The 14,857-nt window shown below is 48.8% G+C and overlaps 1 protein-coding gene across 2 annotated transcripts in view; it reads left to right on the top strand.

The window, feature by feature from the left end:
- The window catches only part of LOC108921707 (serine/threonine-protein kinase N2-like), a 27,409-nt gene extending 12,552 nt beyond the window's left edge, over positions 1-14,857 (top strand). Inside the window, exons 3-22 of one of the 2 annotated variants that reach the window (XM_018731340.2) lie at positions 1,688-1,842; positions 5,358-5,487; positions 6,390-6,535; positions 6,791-7,004; positions 7,529-7,714; positions 7,973-8,082; positions 9,401-9,544; positions 9,628-9,703; positions 10,043-10,208; positions 10,501-10,630; positions 10,748-10,875; positions 11,049-11,124; positions 11,218-11,309; positions 11,409-11,585; positions 11,826-11,888; positions 11,983-12,059; positions 12,171-12,313; positions 12,530-12,637; positions 12,760-12,840; positions 12,930-14,857. In XM_018731340.2, coding sequence (XP_018586856.1) covers positions 1,688-1,842; positions 5,358-5,487; positions 6,390-6,535; positions 6,791-7,004; positions 7,529-7,714; positions 7,973-8,082; positions 9,401-9,544; positions 9,628-9,703; positions 10,043-10,208; positions 10,501-10,630; positions 10,748-10,875; positions 11,049-11,124; positions 11,218-11,309; positions 11,409-11,585; positions 11,826-11,888; positions 11,983-12,059; positions 12,171-12,313; positions 12,530-12,637; positions 12,760-12,840; positions 12,930-13,133 — 2,606 coding nt within the window. In that variant the 3' untranslated portion in view covers positions 13,134-14,857. Of the gene's footprint in view, positions 1-1,687; positions 1,843-5,357; positions 5,488-6,389; positions 6,536-6,790; positions 7,005-7,528; positions 7,715-7,972; positions 8,083-9,400; positions 9,545-9,627; positions 9,704-10,042; positions 10,209-10,497; positions 10,631-10,747; positions 10,876-11,048; positions 11,125-11,217; positions 11,310-11,408; positions 11,586-11,825; positions 11,889-11,982; positions 12,060-12,170; positions 12,314-12,529; positions 12,638-12,759; positions 12,841-12,929 lie in introns of both variants that reach the window. The other variant, XM_018731339.2, reaches the window with a different exon arrangement.

Below are 14,857 nucleotides of genomic sequence, written 5' to 3'. Positions count from 1 at the left end.
ACAGTGCTACGGCCCTTTATTGCTGTTTGCGAAAAAATAACTCCAGTAAAGACAGCCAGTGGCAATGGTCAGACTTGTTGGCTTGCAGTCAGAGGACCCAGGTTTGAAACCATGATCCTGCTGCAGGACCTTTAGTGAAGGTACTTCCCTTGAATTGATGCAATAAAATTTACTCAGCTGCGTAAATTGGTAAATGACTGTAAGAAGCATTGGGTACAAACCTGACATATTGAGTCACTTTGGAAAAAGGTGTCAACTGAATGAATACGAGTAAACTGAAGATGTTCAGAGAGAATGTGAAGGTGCCCACTGCTCGACTCATGGTGGCACTTAGAAGCGTGTTCTCTCAGCTCGTTTCCCACGCTCTGTGGGACAAACAGGGAAGCCAGGTGGGTTTCGCAGGGCCTCCCACAGCAGGCCGACGTGAGCACGCTCAGTGCCGGGATGCCGGCGGACGGGGAGGGGCCGGGCGCCAGTCTAGTCGAAACATGCACAATGATGAGCTCACCTTCTTGGAGCTGCAGCATGATTGAAATTGTGGGGAGAGCTTTTGTTTCTTTATCACCCAGGTCCACGTAGGGGAAGCGCTGAGTTCCACGTGCTGCAGACATTTCCAGTAACCCCACTCGTTTACGTAAACCATCCCAAACGATGGGTAAATCGGCACTTAACGAGGTCCAAAGACGTCATAACCCATAGAGTCCTTTGCATCCTTTATGTGTAGCACCTCTTAAGTTTTCAAAATTTTTATTTGATGCAAAGTAAGCTGAATAGTTCCCTCTGGGTTTTCCAACTGTTTCAGGAGTATAAAAGACACCGTTAGTAATCTGAGGGGTGAAGAACAGGCTTTACTTGTTTCGGGGTTACGCCGCATTGTTTACACACACCGATATTAGTGCTTTGCTCACAAGACTGCTCCAGGGTGGTATTGTTTGCCCAAAAGGCGTGCGCACTGCTCTCGGTTCGCGCTGGGAAATTTGTCCTAAATGTTTGTGCGAAACCTGCTATGTTGTTCGCATCAGAGCGTTGATACCAGACTTGCCCGTGCAGGTTCCTCTGGCACAAAACGATGGCTGCGTTTGTCCGCCATTGAAGTTTATTGCACAATCGTCGCATTATTAGTTGTATCAGAAAGCGTGACATGAACCTTCAGAGTTGAAGGGCTCCTGGCACGCAATAGAGGTTGCAGTAATGACCGCCGAGAGCTTCTCTTTAAAGGGTGACTATGACACGGCCCTTAAAAATGGTCTTGGCGGGTGTTTACCATGAAGAGAGCCGTATTGACTTGAGCGAGTGAAGGATGTGTGCAAAGGGCCCCCTTGGCAGCGACTGGGCTTTTGTGGAGCCGTGACAAAACAAAGTGACATTTTAAAGAGCTGTAAACATGTCTCAGTTAAGGGACGTGCAGGACCCCCCGAAGCGCCTCCATTTTCTCGTCCTCTGCCGTGTTATGCGACTTTCTTCTATTTAATTTGTTGTGGTGGAGGAGAGCTGTCATCCTCTATTATTTAAAAATTCCATGTATTTCGGCTCTTTATCGCACAGAGGAATTTCTTCTGAACAGGAATCCACAAAGTGGTTTGGTTGTAGCTCTTCCAGAATGTTCCCGGTGGTTGTTCCCTGTCTGTGGTCCCGGGTGCCGTTGTTAACACCATGCTCTATGTGTGTCTGCATCTTGCCCTTTCAGAGTGCCCACTCACGCCAGACACCCCCAACAGCGAGGCACGGACGTGCACAAGCAACAGCAGGCTCGCTGCCTTGAAGAAACAGAATGACATCGAACTGAAAGTGAAACAGGGGGCCGAGAACATGATCCAAATGTACTCAAATGGCTCCTCGAAGGTATGCCTGCCCTATCGGCCCGGCTCCCACCCGTTTCGTGTCCATGTTGTGGGTTGCGGTCCGCGTGACGTGATAGTTTGATTCTTGTGTGCGCACGCACAGAAACCAAGTACACCCACAGAGCAGAAGCTGAATATTTATGAAAATGTTTTTGTTTTTTTAAATATGGAATACTTCCATTTTCACACAGATTGTCTTTGATCTTAAGAGACTGCTAGTACATTCCATGCAGACATTGGAACCAGATGCATAGAAAAACTCATCCTGCACTCGGTAAAGGGTCATCGGAAGGTAAACAACCTGTCCCAAGGGTTCAGAATATGTTTAACATATTTGGTAGCAGCGTTCAGAGTACACAGCTCTTCAGGTGACCTGTTTACAGAGAGGTCCTGCACTGTGTTTGGGAACAGGAACATCTGATATGATTTATTGCTGTTGATGGTGGGGGGGTGGAAACAAACAAAAAATTACTCAAAGAAAAGTCGTCCCCCCCCCCCCCCTGCCACTGACTGTAAAATCCTATTCACATATTTGTAAAGGAGTTACTTCGTAACAGTTGTGATGTACATATTAGACAGCATCTGTTTACACTGATACAGTGGTGAAGTTTCCTCTGTGGGACATCTGAACGTCACTGGGAGCTGTCAGTAAACAGACTGCAGTGCTGGATTTTTCACACCAATGAGAGACCGGTCTGTCGGTATCTCCGAGCCGAAGTCCTGAATGCCTGGAGAGCAGCCAAGGCCAGAGACCTTCAAACGAGGTTCCCTCAAAAGCTAGTCGAGTCAGCAACAGCCATGAAGCTGCTCACGTGCCTCTAGTCTTCTCCTTCCTATAGCATCAGCTTGCTCAGGTTCCCAGTTCCCGTTGCTGAGAGCCAGTTGCGCCGTGTCGGCAGCCATTCGGGCTCAGCAAGGACACTCGGGCTGCTGAGTTGCGCTAAGGGGGCACGCCTGCAAAGGCATGCCATGGAGGCCTCCTGGCTTCCTTCATCTTGCGGGAATGCCAGCAATGCAGTCTCCCCCATGTCTTCCACCGCTCTACACCGAAGCGTTCGAGGGCACGGCGCCGTCATGAGGGAGGAATTTGTTGTTCTTAATCCAGTAATGCAGTGAGTGTCAACTTCCTGCCTTTCAAGGAGCCTCCTTAGAACGGCTTCTTTAGCCGGAACAGTGGGAAATGCACAAAAGCACCAGGCTGACTGCATGCTCGCCTGCTTAAAATTGAGGTAAAAAGAGGTTGTGAGCTTTGAGGTTGCGTCTTACTGTAATCTCTCTATTCCCATTGTGCTGCTCACCAGATCTAAAGGGGGCTTAGACCCCCCAGTAAATTGAACCAAACGTTTATTCATTAAAGATTAATGTCACAAGAAGTGGCATTTGACTTACAGTGCATCTCGAACAGCAGTAAGTTCCGTTGATTCTCTCCTGATGGGAGACTCTGGTCATGGACCCACCAATGTGGTTGGACTTGTGCTCCTGGTCTCTTCATCTGACTGCTTTTTGAGAGCTGCTTGATCCACTAAGCCACTTATTGAAACCACTGAAAACGATGTGTTTGCTCGCTTCCCTTCCTGCATGTTAAACGTGGAGGTCGGTCGCGTCAAAGTTTTTGGACCCGCAGATTGCTGCCGTCAGTCATTAACTGAATGGGTTGAGTTGACAAGTTTTTGGGTCCAGAGTTTTGATGCTCTCTCAAGATCAGAGCAGCTCTGTTTGCTCCTGTTAACTGTTAGGCTGTTTAAAAAGTGCAGGTCCTCTGCAGCAGCTTTAGGCTTCGCCCGCAAAGGTGAACCTCACACCGGACCCATCGGGTTGTCCTTTAACCTGGAAATGGCCGCACTTGCCTTAATAAGGGTTAATGACGCAGGATAGCTGTCCGTCTGGACTTCTCATCTGATGTTCCTTTGGGAATCTGAGGCAAGAAGGAAAGTGCTCTCTCCAGCCACTTGTTAATCGTCTCCCAGCTCGCTTTCCTTCAGCGCTTTAGTAGCACAAGCTTACGAAGCCAACAGCTTTTTTTTTTTTTTTTTGAATTTTAATTTCCCCCCCTTTTTCCCGAAAGCGTGTCAAGTGTTATTGTCAACATATGAAATGTAACAATATCGCGCTGCTCTAACTTGGCGTGAAGTGCATGTTTCCTGTGTAAACAGCCCGCCTGGATCGGATGGTGGCGGAGCTAATGTGTTCTTTAAAAACATGCAGTGTGCATGGTGGAGTGGCAACGCTGACCCCATTAAACAGCTCACGGAGGAAGGACTTCGATGCAGATTTTATCTTTCTGAATAGGGGATACCCACGTGGCATTATTGGCGAGATGACGAGAGCGGCGGGAAATGTCTCTGCTCTGCAGCTTGTATATAGGTGTGTGTCGGGTGGATGTCGAGGCCATTTTAACTCGAAGTAAAAGGGGAAATGGTCGACCCGGTGGCACGGCACGCAGCAGGTTCAAATGTAGCCCGGTATGTTGGAGATGGCATGTTCTCCAGCTCACCTGGAACAGGGGATTGGACTGTGGGAGGAAACCCACATGAACATGGAACATATTTGAATCTCACCTCCAGCTGTTGTACTGTTGAGTAAGGTACTTACCCAAAATTGCTCTAGTTAAATTACCCAGCTGTATAAATGGGTAAATAACTAAGTAGCTTAACATTGCAAGTCACTTTTGAGAAAAGCATCAGCTAAATGAATAATTGTGAGATTCCAGAGGAGGATGTTTAACCCTTAAACCCAAATGTATGGCTGGGTTTCTCTATTAATTCTAAATACTGAATACTTGAACTCACATCGCCGTGCATAAAAGCGAGTAGAATAACGATACAGCGGTACTGATGTACAGGACAGAGAAAAGCATAGCCCTCCGAGGAACAGTTTCCACGGGTCAAGACCCGGAGTCTGGCCAGACTAGGAAAAGCAGCACATCCTGTAGGAAATGAGCGGAGCTTGACGTCACACTGGGAAAGGAGCGCGAACGGAAGCTCTCCTCCTCCTCCTCGCACTGCAGCAACCGAACAAAGAATTTGACGTAGAGTTTAGTTTGCTCCTCCTCTGCTTCTTGTGGGTAATATTAGTTGGACCAAGAACCAGAGCCATCGCTTTATTTAATATCTCCTTGCTTGTGCTGATGTTATCTGTAACCTATTTTGGAATTAAGAATGTAAATTACATAATGGACGTATGCTCAAAACTTCAGCCTCGAGACTGATGATTGCGGGATAGGCTCCAGATAATCACGATCCTGCTCAGGATACCCGGTTATTGAAATTGGGTAGACTTGTTCTCATAACCACCACAGTAATCTAATGTAAACTTTGCGATAACGTGATGAAGAAACACTCAACTTTGATACGTCTTGTATTAACGTTTAACAGTTGAACACGGACAGCGCCGGGCTCTCCCAACATGGGTCTTGTGGCCCTCGTCTGCGTTGGCGCTCAGGTTCAAGGCGCGTCCCTGCTGAGTGGAGGCTTTGCTGTAGCGCTTTACATCTCCGTGCCCTTTCCTGCCCCGCAGGACCGCAAGCTGCTGGCCACTGCTCAACAGATGCTCCAGGACAGCAAGACCAAGATCGAGTTCATCAGGATGCAGATCCTGAAGGCCAGCCAGACGAGCGAGATGAACTTCGAGAGCAACGACGGAATGGGTGGGTCGTCTGCTCACCGCCAGCAAGGCCCTCTGTGTCACCCTTTGTTCCGCGACACAAAACTCAAGCCGTCCAGCTTTGCCGCAGCTGAGGATGCTGGGAAATTGAGTGTGGTTCTTAACCTGATGCCCATGGACTTTAGCGGGGTCTGAGAAGTAGAGGCTTATTTTTGAAAAATAACACTAAATCAGTGTCAAAATAAAAACATTACTCTATGACCATTCTTTGTGAAGGCAATTTATACACATTTTCTGAACCGCTTGGCCCATGCGGGGTCGCGGGGAACCGGAGCCTAACCCGGCAACTCAGGGCGTAAGGCTGGTGGGGGAGGGGACACACCCAGGATGGGACACTAGTCCGTCGCAAGGCACCCCAAGCGGGATTCGAACCCCAGACCCACCAGAGAGCAGGACCTGGTCCAACCCACTGCGCCACCGTGCCCCCCCCGCAATTTATATTTTATTTGTATTTATGAAATTTATATTTTCCTGTGATATTTGCTCTGAATTTATTTACAGGTGTTTTTCTAAGGGCTCCTTAGCTTGTGTCGTGTTCATGGGTTTGTCATCTAGGAAAAGTTAAAGAGCCTCTGGCTGAAGTAAACCGATACCCATTTGAAGGGAATCACTGGAGCCGCCAGTCTTTCCCCTTCCAAAGAGTTGAAAAGCAACACTACAATAGACCATAGCTCTGCTGGTTCGGTCTAATGTTTCGCTGATGGCCGAGCTTTACAGCGTTATCTCCATCAGTAAACGTCAGACACAGGATTCCGGGACAAGGGACCGTTCACCTTCTGTGCTCTTTTTTGCCACTTTTTTGGAGATGTAGTTGCTACATGTTGCCATGTCTGGTCCTCCTCCGCACCGCTTACCATAACAGTTACTGTCTTGTGCCCTCTGCAGCAAAGCCCATCATTAGCCCTCTGGACCTGCGGCTGGAGGAGCTGCGGCACCACCTGCGGATCGAGTACGCTGTCGCCGAGGGCGCCAAGAACGTCATGAAGCTGCTGGGCTCCAGCAAGGTCACGGAGAAGAGGGCACACTCCGAGGTAGGGGCAGGAGAGAAGAGCTCACCCTGTCCGTTGGGTACTGCGCGAAGGGCTCGGTGCGCTTCTGGATTCCAGTTGTTTACAATTTGCTGTTTGGTGTTTGAGTTGCCAGAGCAAAGTCCTCGCCTGGTGCTTTGCCACGTGTTGGTGGGCTCCGGTCCCCGGCAATGTTTGCACCCGTAAAGAGACGCAGGGTCCGCCATCTCCTGGCGAGTCACGCTGCTTTCCACCGCTGACCGGCTCCTGTCTCCGCAGGCCCAGGCGAGGTTCAACGAGTCCAGTCAAAAGCTTGACCTCCTGAAGTTCTCCCTGGAGCAGAGGCTGAGCGAGCTGCCCAAGAACCACCCGAAGAGCAGTATCATCACCGAGGAGCTGGCGCTCGTGTCCTCACCGGCACTCAGCCCCCGGCAGAGCATCATCTCCACGCAGAACCAGTACAACACGGTTGCCAAACCAGCAGCCCTCACAGGCAAGACATTCTACCCCCCCCATCCCTATGTTCTACTTTCTTGAGAAGACTGCAGGCTCTGAAACCGGAGCCATAACTGGAGCCGCCGTTCAGTAAACATTCCCGCAGATGCACGGGCCCTGTTTGGTGCCCCTCATCCCCCCCAGACAGGACTCTCGTTCCCTGGGCGCTCTGCAGAAAAGGGGGCCCCGGTGCCTCACTCTCCGAGGGGTCTGGACAGTGCAAACGTCTCCCAAGGCCACTTTGGGCAGGAATAACTTGTGTAGTTTACACAGAGCGTACACAGCAGCAGCCGCCGGATTAATCAGCTGCTGACAAGTATCGAAATATACAGCAGCACCGCGTCTATAAATAGAGCGGAATGAGCCCAAGCGTCGGCTCAGCCGCTCCTCCTGAGTTATTACACATGGCGTCAAGGGGGGAGGCACTCATCCAGGCCCCGGGTGCCTCTCGGGGTTTGCGGAGATGTGGCAGTGCGTTGTCGAGAGAGCCGGGCACCCCTGACCCCACCTTCCCTCCCGCAGGTACGCTGGAAGTGAGACTCATGGGCTGCCAGGACCTATTGGAGAACGTCCCTGGACGCTCAAAGGCCACGTCGGTGCCACTGCCCGGCTGGAGCCCCAGCGAGACGCGCTCCTCCTTCATCAGCCGCGGCAGCCGGATTAAAGGGGGCAGCAGCCGCAGCCTTTCCAAAACAGACGACCTGTCCAGTTGAGTGATCGCTTCCTCCTGCTTCGCGAGGCTCCATGTTTTTATGTTGTTGGGCTTCTCGGAAACTCACAACCGACGCTAGAACAGTCAGAGCAGCATCCTCCTGCTAGTCGCACAGGACCCTAAAGTCTGCAGCCCGCTTCACACACACCCACACCGCCTCGGTTGTGAGAGGGCATTATTTTCGATCTCTAGATTGTGATGGAACTTGAAATAGACCTGAAGTACAAGTTGTGCGTGTGTATGTTTGTCTCCAGATGAGATCAGTGCCGTACTGAAGCTGGACAACACAGTGGTGGGACAGACGAGCTGGAAACCGGTCAGCAACCAAGCCTGGGACCAGAAGTTCACGCTGGAGCTTGACCGGGTAGGACGCACACACACACGGGGTCGAGCTTGGGGGCTCTGCCCTAACCCTACCCGAGGGAAATGCCTGGTGAAGTAAAACAACACATGCTGTTTCTAGCACACAGGAAATTATATGTATGATGTTTGTTTAGGCAGCATGATCGCATGAATAATATTTAGATAATCACATTTGCAAGTCCGAGAACACTGAGACTGTTCATTACACACCCGCTGCGGTGAAGTGTAGCGAGTGCGATTTGAACGATCTTTCCATTGTGTAGGTGCGCTATGGATTGTACGCTCTTGTGAGTGCACGCACTTGGATATGGTGACGCTAAGAAGGGGAACAGAGCAGGACCGGGGTTCAAACTGATGTTCTGTTCCCCTCGGCACAGAGGAGCTCAGGCTAATCTGGCTTCGATTGCGTTGCCCTCTCATTAGCGCTAATCTCACTCACGCTAATTTTTGCTTTTTCCATAAACGAGGTTAGCCTCGCTCGCTCCTAATCGGGGGTTGCGTAAGCAGCCAGCAACCCAATAGCGGCGCGGCCTTTGTACTCCGCTACTCGATCCCATTGTCCTAATCCACCTTGGCGCTACCGCCGGCTAAGATGCCAAGGCTGCTGTGCTGGGAGAAAACAGATGGTGGATTTCGTGTACAAATGTTGCAGTTCTTAATACGATGATGATCATTATTATTACTATTTACCTGATGCCTTTGTCCAAGTGGCTTATAGTTCTTTAGGTATGTACACCTGAAGGCATATTCACCTTCCTTCTCCCATGGGCAGTTATTTTAGATCCAGCTAGTGCAGGAAATTGGGGTCTTATTATTATAATAAGAATAATCAACCGGATAGTGTTTTACGGTGTTAAAACATCCCTGTACTGTAAAGGAGGCTATATCATTGACTCGTACAAAGTTTAAGTGCACTGGCAGAGGTTGATGAGACTCACACAGACCACTGAGGTGCTAGGAGGTGTTCTGTTTCCGACACGAGGCCCCTCCAGTGGGTGTATGCTTTTAAGTGCATCTCCCCAAGTGTACACATTACACTGCTAATGTAACGTTAGCCCTAATGCATCTTATTGAGGGTGTTCTTCAGATTTCAAATGATGCTCCATGTTTGCGTGTGGCGCTTGAACAGCATCCTACAAGTAATGGCTGTAAATTCAAACGTGTAGGGTTTTTTTTTTTTGTTGTTTTTTTTGCTGGTCCCAGGAAAGGTATTTAACTGAGAGTAAAAGAATGTCTGTGTAAGTGGGTGAAAGGGTCAGTTATGCAGCTACTCGAGGACTGCAGTGACGTTACTGAGCCTCGTACCCTTCCTCCCACAGTCCCGCGAGCTGGAGATCTCCGTGTACTGGCGGGACTGGCGATCTCTTTGCGCCGTCAAGTTCCTCCGCCTCGAGGACTTCCTGGACAACCAGCGACACGGCATGTGCTTGTACCTCGAACCCCAGGGCATGCTGTTTGCAGAGGTTGGTCTCACTCCGGAGTCCGAACCCCCATGTTCGTCACCCCGCCTTCGAAGTTTGTAAACCCGCTCACGTGTTCCACACAGGTTACATTTTTTAACCCGGTTATCGAGAGGAGACCCAAACTGCAGAGGCAAAAGAAGATCTTCTCAAAGCAGCAAGGTAAATGCAGGAGGCCAGTGACCAAAATTTTAGTGATGACCAGAAACACTTTGGCCCACCAGTTGTTGCTTACGTATATTCAGCAATTGATGACTCCTTGACAGTTACTCCAGGAGACAGGAAGGCATCCTTGTCTGGTACGCGTGTTTGACACCAATTTCTAGGGGTTTAGCCCTCTGGTAAATATTTGAGGCCCGGCAGCTTCCCCTACGTTATTTAATTGTAGTTTCATAAAAGGAGCATTAATGCGTTCTCGAAAAATAACAAGGTTGATGATGCACAGCATAGTTAGTAGTTTACTTCTCTAAGACATCATTGTTAATCCCACCCCCACCCCAGGAAAGACCTTCCCACGCGCCCCACAGATGAACATCAACATCGCCACCTGGGGCCGTCTGATGAGGAGAGCCATTCCTTCCATGAACAACTCCTTCAGCCCCCAGGTGTCAGAGCTGCCGGCCGAGCCCATGTCCCCCGTCCAGCCCGGCTCTCCCTCCTCCACCAGGTACCGACGGGATACTTTCAACGTTCTTTACTCGTTGCGTCCTCCTTTCCTCGCTGTTCTGTATGGTTTGTGTGGATGAACATGCCTGCAGTTTCGTTATGGGTGGATGTTCGTGATGAGCAGCAGGTCCCATCACCCGGCTCCAGCCTCTTCTCGTTTCCCGCACCGGGACCGTGTTCTATGTTTGTTTACTCTGACCACGGTAACGGTAGCAAACGTGTATTAACACTGCAGTAAAAAAGGGTTCGAGGCTTACACCTAGGCTCACGCTGTACTCTGATACTGGCAGCAGCGACCCCTCGGTGACCCGTCAACTGGACTTTGACAGAGAGCCCACCCCCATACCCAAGCGCAACTCTTTTCCAGTGGAGATCCGAGAGCCGCTGCCCGAGCACAAGACGCCCGACAAGGAGGATGTGAAGGTGAGCATGGCGGGGAAGAAGCTCCATCCCACCCCCCCTTGCATCCTCACAGTGCCACCCAGTGTTAGCGGTGCGAACCACTGTTGCCGCCTTTGATGGGATGTCGCCCATTTTCAGGACGCGCTAGCGAAGTTTGACTTCCTGAACGACAGGAACAGCATCGTTGGCAAGCCAGACCTGGACAGCGCGGTGAAGCAGGAGGCCCAGCAGTCGGATCTGGAGCTCATAGCAACCACGGAAATAAGGTGATTCCCCCCCCCCCCCCCCCATCATCTCCCCGCAAGGCTTTCTGGGCAAACCAGTGATCTTCCTGTGAGCCCTAGTGACCTTGCACTCGTGGTGTGACGCGGCAACGCCCTGTGATTTGCTGTGTACAAGTCCCAGTGAACTGACTTTGAGTTGTGGCTCCACTTTAAAGGGACGAGGAGCAGTTCCAGTTCAGCCTGACAGACTTCAAATGCGTCGCAGTCCTTGGCCGCGGCCACTTTGGAAAGGTAAACGGCACCGAGGTGGGCGGTAGGATCTGCAGGGTGTGTCCTGCCCTGTCCACACATTTCTGTTTCATTGTTGTCTTTTTGCTCTGACAGGTGTTGCTTGCAGAGTACAAAAGCACAGGAGAAATGTTTGCAATCAAGGCCTTGAAGAAAGGAGACATTGTGGCCCGTGAAGAAGTGGACAGGTATGCAGCGTCAAAGCCCGCCAGAGGGCTTCGAGTTCGTTATTCTTGAGAACTTCTGGAACATTCCTGAGTCCTTCCTCCCTGACTCGCCACCCGCAGCCTGATGTGCGAGAAGCGGATCTTTGAGACCGTGAACAGCGTGCGGCACCCGTTCCTGGTCAACCTGTTCGCCTGCTTCCAGACCAAAGATCACGTTTGCTTCGTGATGGAGTACGCAGCAGGGGGCGACCTCATGATGCACATCCATGCCGATGTATTTTCCGAGCCCCGGGCCGTGTGAGTAGTGGGAACGGCGGCACTTGGGCGAAGAACCATTTGTCGCCTCCAAACCGTTATATAAAATATCCGCTCGCTCTCATTAGACAAGGACAAACCCACATTGTTTACATGCCATAAAGACAAACCTTTTGTTCTGTTTCTAGCACTTTCTTCAGTTCTGATTTTCCTGTCCTGTACAACTACAGCCTAAGAATGGAGTTGTTTTAATATTTTTTAAATTCCCCTGTAACGATCCAGATTTTACGCTGCTTGTGTGGTACTTGGATTACAGTTCTTACACGACCATAAGATCGTATACAGGTAAGGCTTGAGAAGAGTTTTAATACCGTTTACATTTTTCTCATTGCCGGTGCTGCTCACCATGTTAACATGGTGCTTGTTCTTTAATTTACAGAGACTTAAAACTGGACAACCTGCTCTTGGACACCGAAGGCTACGTAAAGATTGCGGACTTTGGCCTTTGTAAAGAAGGTACAGAATTACTCGCAGGGATTAGCGGTTACTTAGCTTAAAGCTAACAGCTCTAAAAAAAAAAAAGTGTTTGGTTACTGTTTCGTTCCTCTTTTTCTTTCTCCCTTCGAGGAATGGGATTCCGAGACCGAACGAGCACATTCTGCGGAACCCCAGAATTCCTGGCTCCAGAAGTGTTGACAGAAACCTCGTACACGCGTGCAGTGGACTGGTGGGGGCTGGGAGTGCTCATCTTTGAGATGCTGGTTGGCGAGGTGAGCCTTTGGTAGCCTCAGCATTTCAGTTGTGTGTGAAGGACTCGGTTCATCTGTCGGTGGGGGAAAAAAAACAAACTTTTGTGGACCGAGTTGGAGAAACATAATGAAACGGCAAAAGTCCTGTGTTGCCAATCAAGAAGACTGAAAGTGTCATCATTTTCTCTATAAAAGGTGATTTTGTTTTGTGTTTCTTTTTTGCCCCTTTGACCTCAGTCTCCATTCCCTGGCGATGATGAGGAAGAGGTGTTTGACAGTATTGTCAACGATGAAGTTCGCTACCCAAGATTCCTCTCAACAGAAGCAATTTCGATTATGAGGAGGGTGTGTTGGAGAAGCTTGGTTAAAGCTCCATTAAATTATCTTTATTACCATTAACCTTTTATGTCACCTTAATGGACATTGCAGCAAATTATATTATATTATCTGGTATAATACTTTGACAGCTTTTGAGGAGAAATCCAGAGAGACGCCTTGGAGCGGGAGAGCGTGACGCAGAGGAAGTGAAGAAACATCCGTTTTTCAGAGTACGTCTGATATCTCCGTGTTGTAGTGTACCACTAGCAAAGAAAATGGGCTGTACTTTTACTTCTTTCTTTCTTTCTTCTCTTTCCAGAATGTCGACTGGAGTGGGCTGCTGGCCAAGAAAGCGAGGCCTCCATTTGTGCCCATCATCCAAGGGCGCGAGGACGTCAGTAACTTTGACGACGAATTCACCTCAGAGGCCCCAGTCCTCACCCCGCCGCGGGAGCCCAGGGTCCTCACCGAGAAGGAGCAGGAGATGTTCAGCGACTTTGACTACATTGCAGACTGGTGTTAACCCCTTCTGCCCTCCTGACTGTGTGAATCACCACAGGTGACCGTGGCTGGCAGCAGATCCGGAGTTACAGTTGCGCTTCGCTCCGCTCCAGCCCGCTGTTGCACTCTGTGCCATTTAAGGGACCTGCAAATATTTTTTTTAACAAAATGAAGATTTTTTTTTTTTTTTTTTTAAAAGAAAAAAACTTGTCGCTGGGATGCTGAGAGAAGCAGTCGGACTGAGTGCGTGTCATTTTCATGTTGTCTGAGCACTGGGAACATTTTAACTGAACTAGTTCAGGAGACGGCACCATAATCAGTCCAAAAACAGTGATCGTTGCTCCTTTTCAGTCAGCGCTGCATGATCGAAACATCCACTTCCTGCCCCACGTTCCCCTCATTTATTTGCAAACTTTCTGCCTTAGGTGACATTGTCATGCAGTGTTTTCTTTGGGGCCAGAATGTGCCACTTCAAGACTTTGAACAAAACAATTGTTTCCTGTCAGGTGAACAGCAGTTTATATATTGAACCTTTTTTTGGTCAGATTGGAGTTTTCCCTTCTATCAACACTATTTTGATCATTGCCTTTTTATAGTATTTGTCTATTTTAGAAATGCCTTATTTGATCTTATTGTTGATGAAAGGCTTCTATCAACCAGCAGACAGGTACAGAGACCTACCAAAGTCCATGTCTTTGACCAGTTTAAACTGAATTTCAACTGGAAACAGGACATATCTAAATTCAACAATCTAAGAAGTTACATGCAACATGGTGCAGCTGCATGCTTAAAAAAGTGGTATTCAGATGCGTGTGTTTTTCATAACATCTTTATCCCCTCAAGCGAGGGGGAAAAAAATGTAAATCATAGTTTTATATTGTATTATAGAATACCAGAATTTTGAATCTGCTGTAGGAGGGGACATGATTTTTTTAATACATGGAATGGATGTATGGGTATGTCAGCATTGGAAAGGTAGCGCAGAAGATAAAAGCCATTCTGGACCTCTTAAACGGAATGTAAAAAAATGTATATTCATAAAGTGAAGTGTATATTTTAGCATTTTACATGCCAAAGCAGGCTTTTTTTATGTGTGGTCATCTGGAATGCTTACTTCTGGCTATGTTTAGGACTTAGGTTGTGACCGATCAGTGCCCCAAGCGAGCTGCTGGTTTGCGTTGCACACCTTCATTCAGGTATCCTGTGTTGTGGGACTCAGTTGTGTTCGTTTGTAGCCGATACAAACGGCTGTCACAGTAGACAATCCTTGGCGATTTAACCATGGCAGGAGTAGGCAGCAGAGACACTAATTGGGGTTTGACTGAGTCAAACCCAGGCATCAAATCCCCACCCACCCACGTATCAGAACACCGCACAAGAGGTGATCCCCTGAACTTGGCTCAGCTCTAAAGTTGTACAGTACGTGTGAGTATGAATCACTACGGGGTGGGCTGTGGACTACATACAGTTATAATGAAAGCACTAATTTTATCTATGTAGTTTAATATCAATTGTAGCTTAATGAAAATAGGTTGTAAATACCTTTTCCATATACTGTATGTAAAACTGGCTGCTTAAGCACACTGCAAGGAAACAAAGCTTTTGACTGGTACATTGTGCTGAAGTTCTGTGAGGGGATGACCTTGGAATAGATGTCTTGCAGTCATTATCCATATCAGTGCACAAATTAAACATTTGTAGCAGATTTGTTTGCAATTGCTTTGTACTCTTGCATGTTCCTTGAGT

The sequence above is a fragment of the Scleropages formosus genome, chromosome 25 (assembly GCF_900964775.1).
Source record: "Scleropages formosus chromosome 25, fSclFor1.1, whole genome shotgun sequence".
NCBI lineage: Eukaryota > Metazoa > Chordata > Actinopteri > Osteoglossiformes > Osteoglossidae > Scleropages > Scleropages formosus.
The sequence above is the reverse complement of the archived record's forward strand: the minus strand, read 5'-3'. Positions and strand labels throughout refer to the sequence as shown.